This window comes from Schistosoma mansoni, chromosome W, assembly GCF_000237925.1.
Source record: "Schistosoma mansoni strain Puerto Rico chromosome W, complete genome".
Classification (NCBI taxonomy): Eukaryota; Metazoa; Platyhelminthes; class Trematoda; order Strigeidida; family Schistosomatidae; genus Schistosoma; species Schistosoma mansoni.
Window position 1 is genome coordinate 46377981 of NC_031502.1, and position 21979 is coordinate 46399959.

General features: G+C 33.5%; 1 protein-coding gene across 1 annotated transcript in view; it reads right to left on the bottom strand.

Moving 5' to 3' along the window:
* Positions 1-21979, bottom strand: part of Smp_145190 (protein kinase) — a gene marked incomplete at both ends in the record, with an annotated part of 30882 nt that continues 8903 nt past the window's right edge. Inside the window, 12 exons of the mRNA XM_018789904.1 lie at positions 1-167; positions 4863-4998; positions 5518-5558; positions 7393-7468; positions 8849-8898; positions 9914-10246; positions 12336-12659; positions 13759-13912; positions 14587-14627; positions 16554-16659; positions 17929-18084; positions 20277-20362. Of these exons, the coding sequence (XP_018655300.1) occupies positions 1-167; positions 4863-4998; positions 5518-5558; positions 7393-7468; positions 8849-8898; positions 9914-10246; positions 12336-12659; positions 13759-13912; positions 14587-14627; positions 16554-16659; positions 17929-18084; positions 20277-20362 (1670 nt within the window). The remainder of the gene's footprint in view (positions 168-4862; positions 4999-5517; positions 5559-7392; positions 7469-8848; positions 8899-9913; positions 10247-12335; positions 12660-13758; positions 13913-14586; positions 14628-16553; positions 16660-17928; positions 18085-20276; positions 20363-21979) is intronic.

A 21979-nucleotide genomic window follows, 5' to 3' on the forward strand; every position in this document is an offset into this window, starting at 1 on the left:
CTAAAATGAATGGGCTGCAACGTTTTGGTATACTATAGAAAAGAAGAATCCTAGATCACCGTTAACATCAAGATGGGTCTTAGCTGCACTTCCTACATCGATTATACGTTCGGGTAATGTTTCAAAATCACCGACTAAGTAAATTTCACCATGTAAGTTGATATGACCTGAAAGTTTTCATTATTTAAACACACGTTGGCATATATTTAAAACATCTTGCACAATTGTTTTCTTTCTGATAGTCGGTAAATAACACAAACCCCAGCTCTAAAAATCAATAAAGGGAGGATAAAATCCTTCTGATCAGATGTCAAATGACTAAAGCAAAGGCCTGTCTCATAAGTAAGACGTGAAAACTCGTGTATGCGATCTATTGACCATATAGTTACTGTGTAAAAACCTTTTATCAAACATACAAGATTTACGTCCATGACTAACAGGTTGCCCATAACGCTAGATACTAAAGTTACTATAAAACCAACCTTTATGTAACTTGAGAAGCTACCAGTCAATGAGAATGACACTATATTGTGCCTACATATTTTAAATAAAAACCACTGTGATCTCTCTTATTACAACGTGGTAGAAAACCTCCTTCCCATAAGCTTTTAATTCATTTAGAAGTTCCGCTTACACAGGAATTCCTACACCAACAAACAACTTAAATCATAGCTTCAGGATTTGAAATAGACACAGGAGATAGCGGTGATGGTTGCTACAATCGAATACCGATAATCCAAAATCATTACTCCTTACACCATTAAAAAATCATTCTTATAAGATGAATGTTACTTTCATCCTTTAGAACAAAAGCGTGCCGCAGGACCAAGTAAATGTATCCGCGTTTAGTTAATAAATTTCACTAACTAACCAAATAACTGGAGCTACGAAGATGGTAATTCGGGTTTGAGTTATATGAGTTTCATGCTTATTGGGACTAGCTGATTTGTTATACAACATTCTATAGCGTTTCTTGTTGAGACTTACAATTGGATATCATAGGTATTTTCCCAGAAGAACAAACATAAGTTGTAGTTGAGACAATTTATATTTATGCGTATAGGATACCTAATTTTGTCTATAGTCGATTTTATTTTAGGGTATGGTTAGTTATTGGTCCATGACACCGCGAACAGAGTTTGAGGATTTGTTTGATAAATAGATTTCAGCGATTCTTTGATCATTATCTACTGACTACAACTACTTTATGAAACATAACTGAATAACATTTCTATATTAGTGATTTACCCCGGTTTTTTTTATCCAAACTTAAATATATTGATTGTTGATGGGGAAAAACATTTGCTGAATATTTGTTAGTAAACTCTAAACACTGGTTTGATTCAGTACTCCATAACTCGAAGACATATATGATTTTTGCTACCATGATTATCTTGATTTACTGAATAATTTATTGACAGGTTGGTTAGCTACTTTGTAGTCCTCAGTAAAGTGTATAAAATAACTTGACACAGCAGGCGTTCAGCCTGTGATTGAAACCCATTTCACCCAGGAAATATGTAACCGAGTTATTTAAAATGTGGCACTTAAATATTTACAAAAATTCACTATTAACTAGTAGTGCCTAATACAGTCGCATGTTCAATCTTTATTGTTGGTCGAATTCTACTGATCAAGTGACAAAATTAACACTATTTCAGATGACTCGATATTACGCAATCGATAGACCTTAACCTGCAGTTTTACACTTATTAGCACTCGTCGACTTGTATTTGATGGATAAAATTTAATCAACAATAACAACGCAGCATTACATCCGTTAATCCTGATTAATTAGCTAGTGCATCCACTTTTTGTCAATTTTTCACTTCATACTCAATATATGTAGAAGATTCTGTAAGGTCGATAAACTAGAGTACATCTTCTTTAAACTTAGATTCAGGTCGATAAAATGATCACTGGGTAGTGATCAATTAATTGTAAATACATTTCAGTCCTACAGGTCAGTCGCGACCCGGACAGCTGTGGTAACATCACTGACTGTGAAGCTGGGTGACAAAGGGTCAAGGAAGTCAAGAAGCATCAGTCCCTTCAAGATCACAGTCACACCTTGCTGACAAATCCCAAGCAGCACGAAAACTAAGTACAGGGTTCCCTGTTGACCACCTCCAACCGCCATCTTATCTCAATATAGTGCACGTAATGTCGAGTCACCTAGACTAGTGGCCGCATTGCAAATCGGTCGGTAGAATTCGATCTGCACTGAAAAGGATATGAGAAGCATGGCGTTGATCACCACCCGGTGACCAATCTTAAATTAACAAACGTCATTACTCTCACAAGCATTTAGATAACATGTGTGATCGTTTAATCAATATGACTGGATAATAAAAAACAAAATATCTGCTGATCCACTATTTTGCTTATCAGAATTCAGAATCGGTGTTCACTGTTATCTGATTAGATGTTATTACTTTGAGTGTTATGAATTTTCTGTCCCAAGGTCACTGTTGACGGGTATATATACCAAATTGATGTTCATACTTGTCTTCTTAAATATTAGGATTCTCTTGAATTCATATCTTCTATCGAGTTGGAGATGACCGTTAAAATGTTGTATGTGTGTTATCCAGTTTATATAAATTACATTTCCTATTAGAAATATATATATCCTAATCGTTTGTAACCTCAAAAGTTAATCCAACGCTAATTAAACTTAGTATTTAAAAAGATCTATATCTATGCATAGACAATACTGAAAGTTAAGTACCTCTGAAAAAGAGAGATGAATACAACAAGAAGAAATACAAAACCAACTACAAAATAATTTCATATTTACCCTTAAAGTATATTAAAAGAAAAAAATTCGTATGAAAGACATTTTTCGATAAAAGATAATATGATCTATGTATGAAGTGTTTGTAAGTATCACGAACGTTCAACAAAATAGAAGCTAACAATTACATGTAACATGAACAGTTACATATAAGAAAAAAGGAAATAAGAAAAATGTTCAACTAATAAATATACACAATATCACGATCACTTGATAGATTATCAAGCTTTTTTTTAGTGTACACATTGAAAGTTTTCAACAAACAACATAAAAATAGGTTAGATAAATCTCTCTCCCTTCACATTAATAAGCACTGATCTGAAATGAGGAACAAACAAAGAATGTTACACTACATTATTCAATTGCTTATTTGTTTAAATGAATGATATTTTAGTCATTAAAAAGATGATGATGATGTACAATTTAAATGATTCCCATGGACGTAATAATAGGCCAACTGTTGATGAAAGTTTTCTATATTGAGTCGTTAAGAAACACTAATATTCAACTGAATAAAATAGTCTATAACTATTAACTTTAGATGTAGATAAACTAAATAACTAATTTAGGAAGATATTTTTTGAAAAAATTATATTCTCCACAAATATATAATATGTAGTTGAAATCATGAGTCAATTGAAGATAGACCACCATGGAAAACCTGGGAGCACTGGACAGCCGTTTCGTCCTACTGTGGGACTCTGCAGCAGTACTCATCTACGATCCCGCCTTGCGAGATTCGAACCCAGGACCTACCAGTCTCTTTAAATTATTTTAAAAGAATTAATTTAAAATGTAAACTTATTGAAGAGCTACAAATACTAACAATTAAGCAGTGTACACTGAAGCGAAAGCCCAGGGTTTAAGATGTTTGACTTTCAATTAATAAGTCGCGGATTTAAGCTCAACTCCCTTTACTTCGGTTTGAGCACTTGTTTAGTATCGATAGGCCTCACAGTTAAGGTGTGGCTCAAGGTTAAGTATACGAAATTTTATCGGGTATAGGAGTTAATAATTCAGACTAAAACATGCTGAAGTTCAGCATAGAAGCAAATGCAAATGAAGTACTTGACGATGTTTTATAACTTTACAGAGGATGAAATGAAAGACGATACAATCGAAACTCCTGAACTTTACAAACTAAACTGTGTGATACACGCTTATCAAGGATTTGGTTTCGATCCAAGCATTCACTGATAACTAAAATATGACCCCTATACTTTAAAATATAATTTTTATTTGCCTATAGCGAGATGAATTATTTCGATTGTATTACACCAAAAGGCCTGACTCGCAATATAATAAAAAGTTCGTTGGCATTCATAGTCTCCGTTCTTCTCTCATTCAGCTCATTTGTGTGCATTGCTTTATACTACTTGTCGATATTCAGTAACCAGTTGCATTTCTAATAATTTATGGACACATGGTTCAACGTCTGTTTATTGTTGAGTAATATTCTTGAGTATTTACATAAACTAAGAGTAATTATTTCTATTTATTGTGAATTCCTCAGATATATGTTTAGACACAATAGATTCCATATTTTTGTGCTCTTAGTCTCCATCTAATAGGTGATAATCATTATCGCCTTTAGACAGCCAGTGGCTGTGATTTACGCTATTGCACATTGCAATTAATTTTCACGTAATTACTACAGGGAATCTCTTTACCTCAATACATAAAGAAGCAATAATCTTCAAAGATATCTCAAGAGCTGAGATTAGTAACTAAGTTATAATTGAACAATTCTTTAGATAAATCGTTGTTTTGAGTCACAATTGTTCATGTGTATCTAAGTTATGTAAGTAAACCCTTAGACTGATCTTAAAACTGAAGTCTTCCTTGACACTAAGTGATTAATCATTCTTGTACGAGATTCATCTATTCATTAAGACTTTCTCAATAATTATGAAAGTGTAAGATTATTTATGATCATATTGAATGTTCGTCTAAATAACATATGAAGATAGAAATGAATAGAAGTAACCTCAGTGATAACAGAACGTACAACAAATCTCGTCAAAAAAACTAAATTAAACCTGCATAACAAAGTGAAAACGCCTACCTTCTTCTTGTGGATCTTCATCCAGTACTTCTTCGCCAATTTGAAAACTAGAAGATTCATTTTCACCAATCATCATTTTACTGTTACAATTTAAATTAGCTTTGAGTTGTTCAGCTTTATCCATGGCAAGATTTAACTAAAATTGTTGTGAGAAAACAAACTATGAAAAGGAACTAATCAATCTGGGTTGTGGCTACTATTTTCAGTATTTTTGAGAGAAAAACAAACAGACAAAACAAAAAATTATTTCAACGTTATGAACTTATGATAAATCAATGCTCGTCTGCATAAACAACAAATAGCTTTATATTCCTATAAACATATTGATGATATAATATCAGATAGTTCTGTGGAATGTAAGCTGATGTTAATTGAAGAACTACCTAAAACTAAAAAAGATTGAACAGACGTCTTATTCCTATTTGAAACTCTAACAGTCTACTTATACAACACAACAGTCTGTTAAACTCTGCATATCTAGAATTCGTGGCCAGCAGAAAAAAGGAATTGAAGCGAGTTCACGAATAACGCGTGCATTTATTGACTGGTTCAAAGAAAAGGTAAAACAACTGGTGACAATCATACAGTGAAATAATTATAAAAAAATTTGTTTTTAATTCGTACAAATAACACAGAAAAACAATCTATATCTTACTTCTTTAAACAATATACTCCGGCTCTTTGAATTAGAATCATCTGGAGGAAAAAAGGAAAGATCAAATAACGTGTGATTAATTACATTAGAATAATGGTAATAATAATATTACTTATGAACAAGTGCTTTTGGTCACTACTGTATGACAGCACAATCTAACCAACCGTCACAATTAAGCAACTAACGGTTGATGCCTGGAAATCCTAACAAGTATTCTGTACCATCCAAACACAGTAGCTTCAAAACAAAGAGGTTTCCTTATATAAGAACTGCACATGAGAATTGATGATAGATTAAGTATGATGAAATGAAGGACAGTGTTGTCTAGTTGATTTTCGCTGGCGCGTTTTTGAGAGCATGGTTGATGGAACGTAGCAGCATTTGAGAAGCCATAAGACAGAGATACAAGTTAACACAGGGAATTTTTCATTGTTCTTCCCACCTGAAACATTCCCATTATTATTTTACATAAAATTCGTGTACAATACTATTATTGCGCAGTGGAAAAACATGGCCCAAAGATCTTTTCCAGGATACAAAGATCCTAAAGGAAACATCATGAACTTCAGAATTATTTCAAGAATATAATCAGTGACAGAGTTCAGGGATGAGTTATCGAAAAGTCTTGATTTCGAATAACAAGAATTGTTGCTCCCGAACACTTACTTCGTCAGATTTTTTATAGAACGTATTGAAGATAATTAGGTATAGGTGAGATTCTAGGAAAAAATTGTAACCTGTGAAGTTAGCCAAGTTGAGAACGATGTAGCAACTGATAGATGATATTATGTGAGGAACGCACATCACAAGTTGAATTGTGTTAAGAATCAGTAATTAAATGGCACCGTGTTCGTGACGAGACTACAGGAACTAGGATGAGGTCATGTGTGGGATTGTAGGCGTACACATTAATTGCGATTCTCGAACAAGGAATAAGCATCTATATAATGCTCTCAGGTTTTCCGTAAATATCTAGCTGATATCAGTCCATAATGGAAAGCGACTATGAGCGTTTTATTATATAACTTACAAATAGAGCCCCTAAATGCCCTGATACGGTCGAGGGTGGGGAGAGTCCGCTTTCTCTTGAAATGCTCTCACGTAGCCACGCGAATACAGACACTGAAGGGGAAGTGCTACTCACTACCTTCTCGTGATAAGGGTGTTGTTTACGAATTCGAGAGGGCAAAAGTGAATGTCCGGTGCTTTAATCGGGTTGGTGGACATGGCGAGTTCACCTAGAGGAGTTGGAAAACCACCATTCCAAATCAATGGTGAACATGGGCGACAGTATCCTGAGGGAACAAATGGCATATGAATTAATTGTTGGTCACCGGCTACTATGGGACTGCATCTCCTAACGTTGATCCACTGCCTTGTGAATTAGACCTTTAGGTCGAAGGCTACGGGTGTGACCCCCAAAGAAAACCACCTGCTTCGGTCTGGGCACCCGGGCAGTATCATAGCCCACACAAGAATTAAGTGACTTGTGTGGCGCATATGTATTCGGTGCCTCTTTGTACCAAAATTTATGTGTTCAAATAAAATAAATAATTAATTAATTTAAACAATAAATACTAACTGATGTCATTAATAAAATCTAGAAAAGCTTATCTCTCATAAAAGAATGAATCATTTGAAATGTTATCCACGGATATAATATAAATCTTGATTGACAGTTACCACTACTACAACACTGTTTAAAGATGGAGCCAAATAAGCTTAGTGACAGTAACAAATATAATAATAATAGTAATGGTAAGTCAATATTCAAACATGTTAAAAATGGATACAAATAACACTGAATTGTTTTATAATTTTACTGTTACAAAATAAAGTTACTAATAGAAAATCTTAACTAGGGAATTCGCTTACTCTGAGCTTCTTTTAAACAACATGAAAATTCGTTTTGAAAGTAAGTCAGTGCTTCTTGTAAACGATGTTTGGAAATCTAGAAAAAATATATAAACTGTATTTACTAACAGTTTTATGTAAACACCTTTTAACGTTGATGTGTAGAATGACGATAGCTAGCAGTGGAATCCGGGATGCATGTTTCGTCCTATTTGAGACTGAACGATTACAGTCCTAAACCTTGATGTGAAGATTCGAACAACCAATATAGATGAATTACTAATATACAGTAATCTATAATGTTGTCAATCATCCATTTGTTATGAGTTCTATTTACAAATATTCATATGTATTCTTGATATTACGAATTTGAAAGGACGAAAAGCGAATATCCGGCGCTTTAACAAAGTTGGTGTACACGGAGAGTCTACCTAGGGCAGTTGGAAAACCACCATTCCAAATCAATGGTGAACATGGGCTCCAGTACCGTGAAGTAACAAATGAAGTATGAACCTAATGTTGGTCACCGGCTACCATGAGACTGCATCTCCTAACGTTGATCCACTGCCTTATGGATCAGACCTTTAGGTTAAGGCTCGGAGTGTGGCCCCCTAAAGAAACCACCTGCTTCAGTCTGGGCACCCGGGCAGTATCACAGTCCTCACACAAATCTAATAAGATGACAATCACTTCATGAAACACTAGGCTCGCTTCAATTAGAATTCAGACGATTCACATTCACTTGATAACACTCATTTTTATTATTACTATTATCATTTTTTATATACTACGTCACTTATCTTCCTTTATTCCCACTTCATGTACTCCCATTTATATATATATATATATATATATATATATATATATATATATATATATATATATATATATACATATTGTTTGACTAGAGGTATTCATTCAATAGATAAGTGTTAATTCTTCACAATTTGATCCCCATTAATGATCAGCTGTTACTTACACTACAACAACTAAACTAGAAGTAATTTTACTGTAAATTTTAGTTAAAAATGGATGCATTTGAACTATTGTGCTCTGTTTTAGGCTTATGTGAACTAGGTTATCTAAACTCTAACTGTTATCATTCCAAGGGAGTGTACTTCCCGTAAACATAACTATAATTAACAGTTGGCATCAGATCATACTTTGTTTCTTTCAACTTTGATTTGATCACTACTGTACGTTTTAATGGACAGTGATTAGGCGTTAATGTAATACGCAATCCAACTAATCTAATTGATACAGTGTCACTATTTTAATGCTTCCTGCCTCCTATTACAGCCAAACTTATCACTGATATCAACACAGGCTACTCTCAGTGGTTCTGCAACGTCTGAACAACATTTCAATGATACTGATGATAGAATCTACGTAGCTTAAACAGAATAGCATAAATTTATACTATTTTTAAATTAAAAATATATTTAAAAACTAATGATAAATATTCAATTATACATACGAGTTTATAAAACTTGTCCAAAAATTCAACCACAATATTGCTGGAGCTATCTGGTAAAATAAGAAACAATAATAAGAATCAAACATGATACTAAACAGTTAAAGAAATATCGTGATAAAATATAAGTTTATTAGAATATTTAAATGATAAAATCTTGGAAATCTTTATAGTTTGCGACAGAAGTGGATTATTTAAACTGTATATATCAAGTTTTCGTTTTCGTCCAGATTTGGACTGACAGACATGCTAACCCACAGCTTGGTACAGAAGTGAAATTTCAGGTTATCACACTTTGTAATAGAACAGGAAGAGAAAATCAATAAAATTGGGTTGAAGAATGAATTCAGACGTTGATTTTTGTTAATCCAAAGATGTCAACTGAGAAATCTGATTATCTCTTCACACATTTAAAACCAGTAGTGTATGATTTATTGGACTTATTTCATGTCCCGACCTGATTACTCCTAACCTTTTATCGATCAAATTTCACCTCAGTAGTGCACTTTGAGTTACATCGTGACTTTATACGCATAACATATGACTCAGTGAACTCTGTCAATGCAGGTTTATACACTTATTTGCTTATATACTCTGAGATGGTGAAGAAGATTTGTAGCTCAGGTGGGTGATTTTTTGTGGAGTTTTGTTCTCTGAGGTGGATAGTTTGGTCGTGGAGTTTTCATCGTTTGTGCTGATGATGTCGTTCGGAAGAACGATGAAAGCTCCACGACCAAACCATTCAGCCCAGAGAACAAAACTCCATCAAAAACTTATTTACTCTCTTAGCCGATAAAGCTCAGCTTACCCATGAAATTTCTCACTCAGTTATCTACCCAAACATGAAAAACACTATGAAGAAACTTAGTATTGAGCAGTTTTGCTCTATATACATATTGATAAACACTAATTAGACAATTTTGATATTTTTTTAGCATCACCGATAATAATGTTATCTCAATATATTGGAAATCCAGTGTAAAGAAAAGTGTTTAAAAAATCGACAGATGATAGTGTTTAGGGAAGCATAGTAGTTAGGATGAAAGAAAACTAGAATTATATAATCACCCAGTTCTAAAAGTCGACTACCATCAAATTTCTCAGTTAGACCGTCTACCATATCCATCGAATCGACATTCGGTCCAGATTCTAATTGGGAATTTCTGAAGTTTGGAGAATCCAAAGGAGCTGTCTTTACACTTGATTTAATGGTCGGTTCAATTGTGGAGGAATTAACAGAATGATCATGAGTTAAATGTTCTTCTTGTTCAGTTGTGTTCCTTGAATTAGGACAAGGACTAGGAGATGAAGGAAGGACAGGAGCAGAGTGAAGCGATTCCGATGGTAACTGTGTAGAATTCACACAATCCACATCAACCAATATAGCGGTAGGCACACGTTCTGCTCATATCCATACAAATCAATGCAGTACAAATGAAATTCAGTATTATTATTGAAAATAATTGTATAGAAATAGTTTAGAATTAGAATAAACTAGAATGGGAATAAGCAACAAAATGCTTGTGTCTTTTCTGATCTATACATAGTCAGACTTAACAAATTAAAATTGTGATTAACACATTTTAGAGCTTAACAGCGAAAGTTTAAGTCATATGGTCTGACCATTATTATTATTATTATTATTATTATTATTATCATTAATATTATTATTATTATTATTACTTTAAACACTAATAACAGATAAAAAGTATATACGCAAAAGAAAACTTTAGAATGTAATTACCCACTGCAAATTAATATTTAGTTGAATGTTCAACGAGTGAAACGTTTGATATATGTTAAAATATACTAATAAATGTAATATGTTAAAATCCTGTTACAATTTTAAGTAGTAAATATGTTAGAAAAAATCAGAATGAAAAACAATACTATGACTTGTTGTTTATGGTAGCATTTTCATTACCATTGTATCACAACTATTTACTTGGACAAATTGAGTTGAGTATAAGACACAGACTGAATACGAATACATAAAAATCTAATTCACTTTTTAAATATGTTAATTCCGTCTTTTTTCTTCTTATCTGATAGACAGTTAGTAAACCTGTAATAATAACAAGCTGATTTGCTATCCCATCACAATGTAGTTTGTGCATCATACATTTTAACATACTTAAAGATGGAATCACAATAATACTAACCAATATGAATGAATAGTTTTCAAGTATTCCTTAAAACAGTTTTCAAGAATAAATGGATAGTAAACGAGATAACATTGAATTATACTTTCAAATGATTTTAAACAGGATGAAATAATTGTCGGCTGAAAACAATTAGGCAGCTAATATTGATTCTGACTAATATCGAACTGGTAAACTTCAAGCCTTAACGTCAAACATGTTACAACCAAACTAATCAAGAAGTAATGGTTAGCTTTCTCATAACTCCTCCTTCAAATGCCCTGGTACGACTGAGAATGGGGAGAATCAGCTCTACCTTTCAAAATGCTCTCAAGAGCAACGTGCATACAACCACTGCCACAGAAGTCCTACTCACTGCCTTCTCATGGTGGGAGTGTTGTTCACGAAATTGAGAGGACGAAAAGCGAATATCCGGCGCTTTAACAAAGTTGGTGTACACGGAGAGTCTACCTAGGGCAGTTGGAAAACCACCATTCCAAACCAATGGTGAACATGGGCTCCAGTACCGTGAAGGAAAAAATGGAGTATGAACCAATCGTTGGTCACTTTTATTATTGGTACAAGGAAGCACCAGATATATATGTGCCACACAAATCTCATTCGATTTGTGTGAGGGCTGTGATACTGCCCAGGTGCCCGAACTGAAACAGGTGGTTTTCTAAGGGGACCACACCCGAAGCCTTTGACCTAAAGGTCTGATCCACAAGGCAGTGGAACATCGTGAGGAGATGCAGTCCCATAGTAGCCGGTCACCAACGATTGATTCATACGCCATTTGTTCCCTCAGGATACTGGAGCCCATGTGCACCATTTGTTTGGAATCAGGGTTTTCCAACTCCCCTAGGTGAACTTTCCGTGTACACCAACCCGGTTAAAGTGCCGGACATTCGCTTCTTGTCCTCTCAATTTCGTAAACAACATCCCCACCACGAAAAGGCAGTGAGTAGGAACTTTCTGGCAGAGGCTATATACGCGTGGCCATGTGAGAGCATTTCGAGAGGGAGGGCGGACTCTCCCCACTCTCGAGGGTACCAGGGTATTTGGGGGCTGGCTACCATAGGACTGCATCACCTAACGTTGCTCCACTTCCTTGTGGATTAGATCTTTAGTTCGAAGGTTCCGGGTGTGGTCCCCTAAATAAAAACTCCTAAAAAGCTATCTCACAATAAGTAATACCGAATAAATGACACAAATTGACAAGAAGTTTAAAACAAACAATTTTTTGTTCAAAATTTGTTAAGATTAGTCAGGACCATTGTTAACATACACAGACATGAATACAATTGTGTGATTTCATTGAATATGAAACCAATATGTATTTGACTTACTAGCATTTCCACTGAATTCACAAGGATTTTTAGTATTAGCATTCTGTCGCGAAAACCAATGCTTAATACGATTAAGGATACCAGATTTATCTGAGGATAAACAATTATTAATTTTTTCAATTGAATCTGTCGACAAACAGTCTCCCCTAAAATATGTAAAGTTATCACTTGTATCTGAATCTTGTAGTTGATATGTTTCGGAAGTAGGTAATGACTTGCTTTTCAATGAAGATTGATAATCATCTTTTTCTTTTGGTAGATGATGAAATAGGCCTTTCTTTGATGAATCCGTATTATTTTTAGGCTGTTGTGATACATTATAACCTAAGATCAATGTAGTGACGAAAAGTACATGCATACATGAAAATATTTTTAAAAACATGTGAAAGAAAATTAGAAACGTTAAATTGAGTGAAACAGCATTGAAAAGTAGAAAAAAACGTTTGTAGTTAGTGTGTGCCTATAGATGTCTTACAACAGCACATTAGAACAACAGCTTAGTTAATGTTTAAATGGTAAATCGACTGATGAGGATTTGAAGCTTTATCGACTTAGATGGTAGAGAAAAGCGTTATCTATGTCCAGCCACTGACTATTTCAACAAACAAAGCTGACTATCACAGGAGCAGTTTTGAAAAGACCTGAGAGCGACTAAACAAAAATATCAAATGAAGTTGTAGTGAACGAACACTCAGATGAGGACAATCAATTTATATTGTTTAACGTAAAATTACAGAGTTCTTTGGTAAAATGTGACAACCATACATTAAATACTTCATTTGCAAATCTTCCATCAGTTGTCTTTTACATCCTTCATCATTCTTCTAATCCTCAAATCTTTTCTGTTTTCTTCAGTTCAATATCCTCAACTCTCTTTTGACAGTCATTCCACTTCTGATCAGTGTTATATACTACTTACGTTGACAGACATAAGTAGCATACACCGCAAAGTCACTAAATGAATTAAGGAGAGATGGCAGGTTTAACCTTAATGTTTGGGATTAGTGAGGTAGACATAATCAACTATACAAGACTATACACATCACGTCTGAAAATTAGTTCACAGAGTAGATGTATTCACTCGCTATCCTCTTCTAAAGCCCGAATTTTCATATTATCTTACACTTTTAATGTGTCGATTTTATTCGTTTTTCAGACTACATTTTCAATGTTTATTTTTCTGATACTACAAATGGTATTAAAACCTTTTTGTACTTACTTCTGTTAATTTCCATTCAACCAAGATAAGATTGACAAGACACTTACTGCTTACTAATCCAGCTTTCTTTTCAAGCTTCTCAATACATTTCCAACCAAAAGCATCCAATTCATCCGTTCATCGGTCTACATCTTTATCAAATTTCTTTTATCCATGCAAACAAGTACAACAATTAAATTTATCCAAATTTGAAATTTTACTCACATTTCATTGGAACAATAGGATCAGGTAAATTAACTGCTTGGCTGTTAAGAATTTTTGGCTCTGATTGGGGTGACGACGATGAAGTCATATCTGTGTGACTAAGTAGACATAATTCCAATTTCAGCGATTCCGTTTTTAGTAAATGATCTTTTATCTGAAATTATAGTTAGTAAATGACTGATGAAAAAAATGAAGCTCCCAAAATCTTGTTTTTGTAGAATAATTTTTAATACATAACCTACAGAATATGCAACAAAACACGGCTCATCAACTGCCTAACTCACGAATTCGTTGACTTCTACCAGAACTTTAAGAAATTCATCTCGGATGAATCTGATTATCAGGTGGGTGAAAACAATTCTGTTGCAAAGTGATCAAGAGCTAAACAGTTTTCAATACAGAATAAATAACTTTGGAAGTATATACTACTGAATAAATAATACAACTCAACAGCTAGGAGTAAATGTAAGCTAAAAGTTGTGAGCTATACTGATTAAGGGTTAGTCGGATAAAGCTTATCACTCACTTCGTTGGAAGTTGTTCTTAAACCATTAGACTACAACCTCACAATTACATGTATAACACCTAAAAAAACACTGCCGTCAAATGTCTAAGTTACATAAACCCGATAACTGAGCATACATTGAGATTTGAATGTCCCACGGGATCGACTATTAGAAATAAGGTGTATTACAAAAATTATACAAAAGACTCATTAAATAGACATAAAGTATCGTCATCAGTGGGAAAATTCAGTCACAAATCTGCTATTATTGTTATTACTGTTGAAAACAACGACAAAATACTTTTCATCAAAAATGCACTAACCAGCTTTCGTATTTGTGATTTCTTGAAGCGCAATCGCTCATCTATAGTAAAACAAAGAAAACACTACAGTGACTATCTGTCGAATGCATTTTATTATACCAAACTGAAACTATGTTAAGTAACTAAGTCTCTATTGTTAAACCACATGATTTTAACAAGTACATTTTCTATACTACCGAAAGAAAAACTAGGTCGATAAGTAGCCCACTCTCGATCTTTCTCTAAGTCTCGAGTTTAGGGTAGTTTTATATTTCGCATACCGAGGTCTCCTTTTTTCCTTCCGATACACATTTGTCATGTACTCTTATTGTAGATGTTATAATTTCCAGTTCACTACTTCAGATTTGGTTGTTTTCCCATCTCTCGAAATGTGCTGGTTTAATGCATAATAACTTGAATGTTGTCTTTGACTGCGTAGAATTTGGTCAGTACTCTTAAATAAAACAAATATTCATAAATTCCCCGATCCGCCCAATCAAATCTATTAACCAAGCAAGTTGTTATAACGCGAAATATAGTGTATTGCGATAGGACTACACGGAATTCTACCGATTGACCGAATTCAGATATCCTAGTTCGACCCCAATACTGTTCCCCAACTCCAATAAATCAGAACACAGCCGTCAAATGAGAATTGTTTATGGGGTCAGCAGCAGAACAAAAATGGTTTACAGACAAGGCATATTTATACAGTTACGATGACTATTAACAGTAACCAATGGAAAGGAAGGACACGTAAAGGTTATAATTAGGACGACTCAAAATTGACCAATAGGGAGACGACACATGAAAGTCATAGTTAGGACACTGTAAATAATGGCCAATAGGAAATAACATGCGAATTATGTGAAGAGTCTGAAAACATACCATTTTACATTCGAGATAATTTTTGGGATATTCTTGTGAATATCCCAACACAAGTATAAATTTAATGAGATTTATGGATCGAACAAATAATTTTGTGGAAACTGGTCATTCTTTATATTCGTCGAGAGGAATATAAAACAAATGAGGATTTATACAAATTTCATCAAACTGACCAACAGTATAATATATATTTATTTTTAATTTAAGTGAGTGGGGATGGTGAGTTTTAAGGACCCCTTAGTGAAGTCACTGGGATGATTAATGTACACTATCTCGTCGCGAGTATCCTAAAATAAGTGATTAATGATACACCTATCTGTTATGTGGTTAAAGGTAGTCGACACTTGTCAAAAAACTATATTCGTAGTCTTGATGGGGAGTGATGCTATCTGTGTGAGTGCAACTTGATCGACGAAATATATATATATATACGTTTTTCAAACTGTTTTATTTCTTCCAGTTTTTCATAGGATATATCGGATTAATGAATAAATTCATTATAAACTACAACTTAATAATTAAGTTTTTATTGAGCTTGAATGACTCGAAAAACACTTCTGCCATGACTTATAACATACACACATATATTAAAACGATGATTAAACTTAAATTTCCTCCCTTTGTGAATAACTAGATAGAGCAGAATGAATTTATAAGGTTGCCTGACTTACATGATATGATCCAAATTAATGACAATAAATGAAAATATTCAAAACCATGTTTAAAATGTAACCTAGCAACTGACAACATATCAGTTCTAAACCCACTGTACAAAGGGTTTGTAACAAATCACAAATATTTACCAGACTTAACAGTATGTATACATAGACTTGGATTTCTTGTCTCATTCATTAAACTGCAAGAAATATGATGTTATTTTGATTGTTGAAGTGGGAAAAAGAAAATCATAAAAACCATACAGTTCATATCACTTTGAAAATAAAAACTTAAGGAATCACTCAATAAAAAAATATTATCAAATCAATTTAACATTTAATCTTAATGAGTATTTCTTCTTCCAAAAGAAAGATAAACGACTACAGGAACTAATAATATGCAAATAAGAGTTATTTATGAAGAAAGTAAACACTCAAACTTACAATTATATGCAGCCATTAAGTGATTTAAACCTTCAAGATAACAATCATAGGCTTCACATAATTTCCCCAATGATTCTAATTGAGGCGCACGTTCAAGATATTCAGCCTGTTAAAGAGGTGAAAAAAAGCAAAAACCATAATTAGAATGATTTTACAAAAACAAAATTATTCATTGTGCATATTTTGAATGATATAAATACTCAACAATAAACTAGAATGAAATTAAATCTTTGACAAGAAAACAATGAATTACAAAGAACTAGTCATCACACTTCACAATGATAATTGATTTTTTCTTATAAATAATGATGTACGCCATAATTTCACTGAACATAATGAGCAAAGTGTCATATTACACAAATTGTTAAATAAATAACTAGAACACTGTCTTCCAGTGAATAACCTGTACTAAAAACTGATATAATGTAAATTACCAGGTAATTCGTGACTTTGAACTTGATTGATCTAAGTAAAAATGAAGGGAACACATCGTTTGAATAATCTAGAATATTTTTGACTTTATTATCAAAATGACAAGGAAGGTAGAAAACAAGAGGATTATGGTATGAAATTCCTTCCGTTCGCTGATTGCATAACAATGAGCTGATAATCTATAATCCAGGTGTTTTCGAACCATTGCTCGTATATTTTGTAACTATTAAGTTAATAACTTCGAGGTTAAACGCAGAGTACTAGGTAAATATAGAAAGTTAATTGACGAGCTAGTGAAACTTTATCGACTGAGATCGTTAGGACATTTATTACGTGTGCTGATGGCTGATGTAGGGGAAGTTGGAAGAACTTTAGGAATGACCAGACCAAGACATAGCTTTAGTGCATGAAGACTGAATATTGAACTGAACAATTTAAGTACGTGCACGATAACTTCTTGAGGTCCGCGTGATTATCGTAACCGACGGTTAGAGACTACGGTTGATATGTCTCAAAATAGTCTGTAACGCCACAGGTGCATTTACTGTCTTCCCTCAAATCTTAATTTTCTTAAATTCACCATAATTTTTTTCAAAATTATTTCGCTAATTCATATTTTCTCGAATTGTATCTGAGGCACCTAATCCCTTAGATTATCATTAATACTGTTATTACCTCTACAACTCTGAAAATTGCCCTGACAATTTCACCCTGTTGTTTTAATGTGGCAATTTGAACCAATGTACACATGCGCCAGCGTTTACGTTGCATCTGACTGACCAATCTAGTAACTTCTAGCCATCCAATTACAGTTTAGCTGATATGTATACATTAGAAACAAATGTTCATATAGAGAAAATAACAATCAAAGAAAAAGAGAACCGATACGAATCCACCTGGAGAATTATTTAACTAATAATAACAGTGGTATAACTGAACTTACAGCTTTGTCCAGACTTTGTGCTGATGGTGCATGATCTAAATCAATGAATGGATGTGAAAAAAACTGTTCATGATTTAATCGTTCAGAAGGGTTCCGTTTTAATAAACCATGTAATAGTGCAGCACATGGTTTGCTTATTTCATTTGTAGAAGGTAACTGTAAATATACAAAGAAATAGGTGAATTGACGGTGGTTAAACACTGAATGCTTAAAAATCCTCTAAGAAGAAGAATAATTTATTGTTGTACAAACAACGAAATTTTTTATGCATAATTGCACACAGAATCTATTGCTTTTCAAACTCTTAGAAAACATCCATATAAAAATACTCAACTTAAAATTTTACAGGCAATAAGAATGGATACACTATAATCGTTAGAAAACACTTCCAAGATGAAAAAATCCGAGCAACCTGAAAAAACATCAGGAGCATTAATATCCAACCTTCCATGAATATAATTGTTTTTGGTTTTATAGAGGTTATTTTATACTCTTTGAACTTTACTACAAGCAACAGGAATCAATGGGGCAATTAGGTGATATCTTTAGGAGTGATCTTTTCTTCTGTCCATTACACGGTAGCGTCGCATAAAATCCTCGTTGAAAACACTTTAATGACATCATAATTTAAAACTGACACCAAAATGACCACGCCAATTGATAAGGTATTCTCTACTCTTAGCCATACATATTTCTAACTGATATAACAGACTTAATGAATTCGATGAACCTATACTATAGGATGAACTAACCGGGTTTGACATAACTATCTTACTATTTAGGAGTATGAATAAAAAGGATGTAGACTATAAACCGAAGTTTAGTTGGTTTCGATGAGGACAATAAAATTAGGTACTTTCGAGATGTTCGATTGCCTAGAAAGGCGATATTATTTGTTAGTGGATGTGAAGTGATGGTCAGAGTGTAAAGACAAATAGGAATGAGAGGGATACAAAATAGAATATTCGAGTATTTCACTTATCATACAATAGTCATTTTTCGGAATATGGTATAGTACTCTTTGAGAAGGCTATTATGAGAATCTAACTTTATTCATAATATCAAGGAGCGTGTTAAACCCGCAACAAGTGTGTACACAGAAGACCGGAAACCATGCAAATGCCATTGTAGATTTGAATATCACTGCGAGGTTGTGGTTGGTAGACATCATTTCGTAGACCTTATAACAGAAGTGTTCACCGAAAACACTTATTTACACCAATAAAAAGACCCACATAATACAATTATTTGAGCAGCATGGAAGAGTTCGCATACAGAAAAAACTTCGGTTTTGGGACAGAGGAACCTTTACCAAACGTTAAGGTACTTAATGATTATATAAAATATGTATGTACTTCCTAATTTTATTTGCTTACTACTCCTATCACCGATTTTCAGGGTTTTTTTGAATAGTTTTTACAGACAATCAATTTCATTCCAATCGTATAGGTTGACGATGGCTCACACTGAAGACTAGGATTAAGTTCGCTTAATCTCAATATGCTCTCAAATTAAGGCATCATTCATAAACATAATTAATGAATTACATCAATCATATTATCAGAAGACTGTTATATAAACAATTGCATGGAAAATGAACATTCGAATTGTTGGTGGCTTTTGATGACGTGGCCTAAACCTTTTCCTAGTAGTCCTTTTTTCTATCAACGTCCTAGCATTATTCCAAACTTATTATCTTTTGATCTTTATTCCGAACTGTATTTAATGTGTTTAACTTTTTGCTACAGTCAATATTATTTCCCACCCTCTACTTTTCACCAGTGTGAAGGAACTAAGTGAGGCGAGGTTTGAATCTGACACTTGAAATGACGGAATAATCAATAGCGTACTTGTTAATTAAGTACAAATATAAAAAAACATGTTTTACTGCACTACTTACAGCGGACAATGATACGAATGCACTGCAACCAATAACACCGAATAGAAGGATAATATACATGTAACAATATGAAGAGGTACAACATGCTAGGAACATAAACTAGTGTACCCAATTTTATTAAAAAGCTAACATACAAAAGATACAACACCACTTAACCCCATAAATCAGAACATATTTGAAGCTGAGTACAAATTTCTACAGATCTAAATAGATATATTATACAATGACAATAAACTTATACCAAAGTTGAATGGTAACGAAGTACGATAACTAAACAAAGTAATATTTTACTCCAAAAACACCCCGACAAAACTATATATGAGTTAACATTTTCATTGAAGTACACCATTTTGATATAATTCATGGTGTCGACACAAAAGTAAGTAGAACTTTTTTTCCGAAAAACAAAAACACTCATCGAAAAAACCTAATAATCAATATAAACTACCTTAATTGGTTCATTCATTGTCACTAATTTCTCTTTTAATTGTTCAATTGTTATTTGACCGTAGGGAGTAGTACCAAATAGGCATTCTACTTTATTGGAAGGAAATAAAAAACTCAATATGAAAAAAAGTATAACTATTTGGAACAAAAATTAAAGATAAAGAAATTATTTCATTTGAGTTGAATAGATCAGTTTCTGAGGGATGTAATATCAGCTGATGAACTAATAACTTTCCTTTTTCCACTGAAAAGCAAAGAGTGTTCGACATAACTTTTGTTCTTATCGTTGGTTGCCCTAAAAATAATTTTAAAAAATTGTAATAGTCAAGCCTTGATCTTAATACCTGTATGGGAAACATGATACTACAGGGCAGTTGGAGTTTTGGTATTGTATAAATAACTTTCACTATATCGGGTTCTCAGAGCAGAATTTCGCTATCAGCTTCCACTGGACTTTACAACATTTAACTGATAACTTAAAAATCTTAACCGATATCGAATACATAACCTAGAAAAATACGGACAAACATAAAATGGAACAAAATTAAACAACTTTTCTTTACAACTCATTAAGTCAGACAGACAGTCAATAATATATGCAAAGTTAAACCCCGCACAAAAATGCATTATTTCAAATTCTCACACAGCAAAACAAAACTATCAAGACGAATTCCGAAGTAGTAGTAGTAAACGAGATTAGGCAAAGATTCTATGAAAGGATTCTAGGGAAAATACAACAAATACATACTACTGACGCTGTATGCCAGTCAAAGTAAATGTGATTGGTTACCGAGTGTGGACAAACAGGAACTCAACTTACTGATCATTAAATATGTGATTTCCATTCTTATTGATTTCTACTATAGACTCACTGAAAGTGACTGTTTGTAATTGTGCGGAATAAAGTATCATCTAGCGTTACTCTGGTTCTGCGTTCTTGGTCATGAATCGGATATCCGATATAACGTGACTTGGTATAAGTGTAGCGCATCGTCCGAGCATTCAATCTATAGATATTTCAAATTCAATCACCTAGATCAGCCTCATTACCATATATTCCTATTATCGTATTGTGGTAATACCAGGTGCAGAGAGAAAAATATCTCAATCAATCCGTAATATCAAACACATAAATCAACGAATTTTTATTCCAGAATCTTTTTTACAGTGTCAGCTTTCAACCAAACTACTTTATTAGTGGCCAACTCAATAAGAAGTTAACTGGTGAAGTGGGAATGCTAAATATATCACGATTTCTGTACATGACGTCCTCAAATAGTTGTCGTATAACTTAATTTCGCTAAACTCAATAGATCTTATAGTAAAGATTTCGGAGTCGACAGTACTATTCATAGTGATGAAAGAGATCCGAAGAAAAACCTGCTGGTAGTTAAATGAGTGAGATTATGAACCAATTTTTCTTCAAGCAAAATATCGAGAAACTGATAGCAAGCCTTGAAAAATTGTTAGGCTTCCTAAAACTACCATACTCTTATAGACTCCGTTACCACTCTAGCAAGAAACTCATTCTTACAGACTCTCTTTATTGGTTGAAAAGTGGTTTCAGAACTCCAAGGTCATCCTTAACATTCCTAACTGACTCTCCCTCATAGTATAGCTACATTGAAACTTTATTGAGTTTAATGGTTCTCAAGCTGAATTTACTGGAAGATACCTTTAAATTGTTTAGCTGAATTATGATAA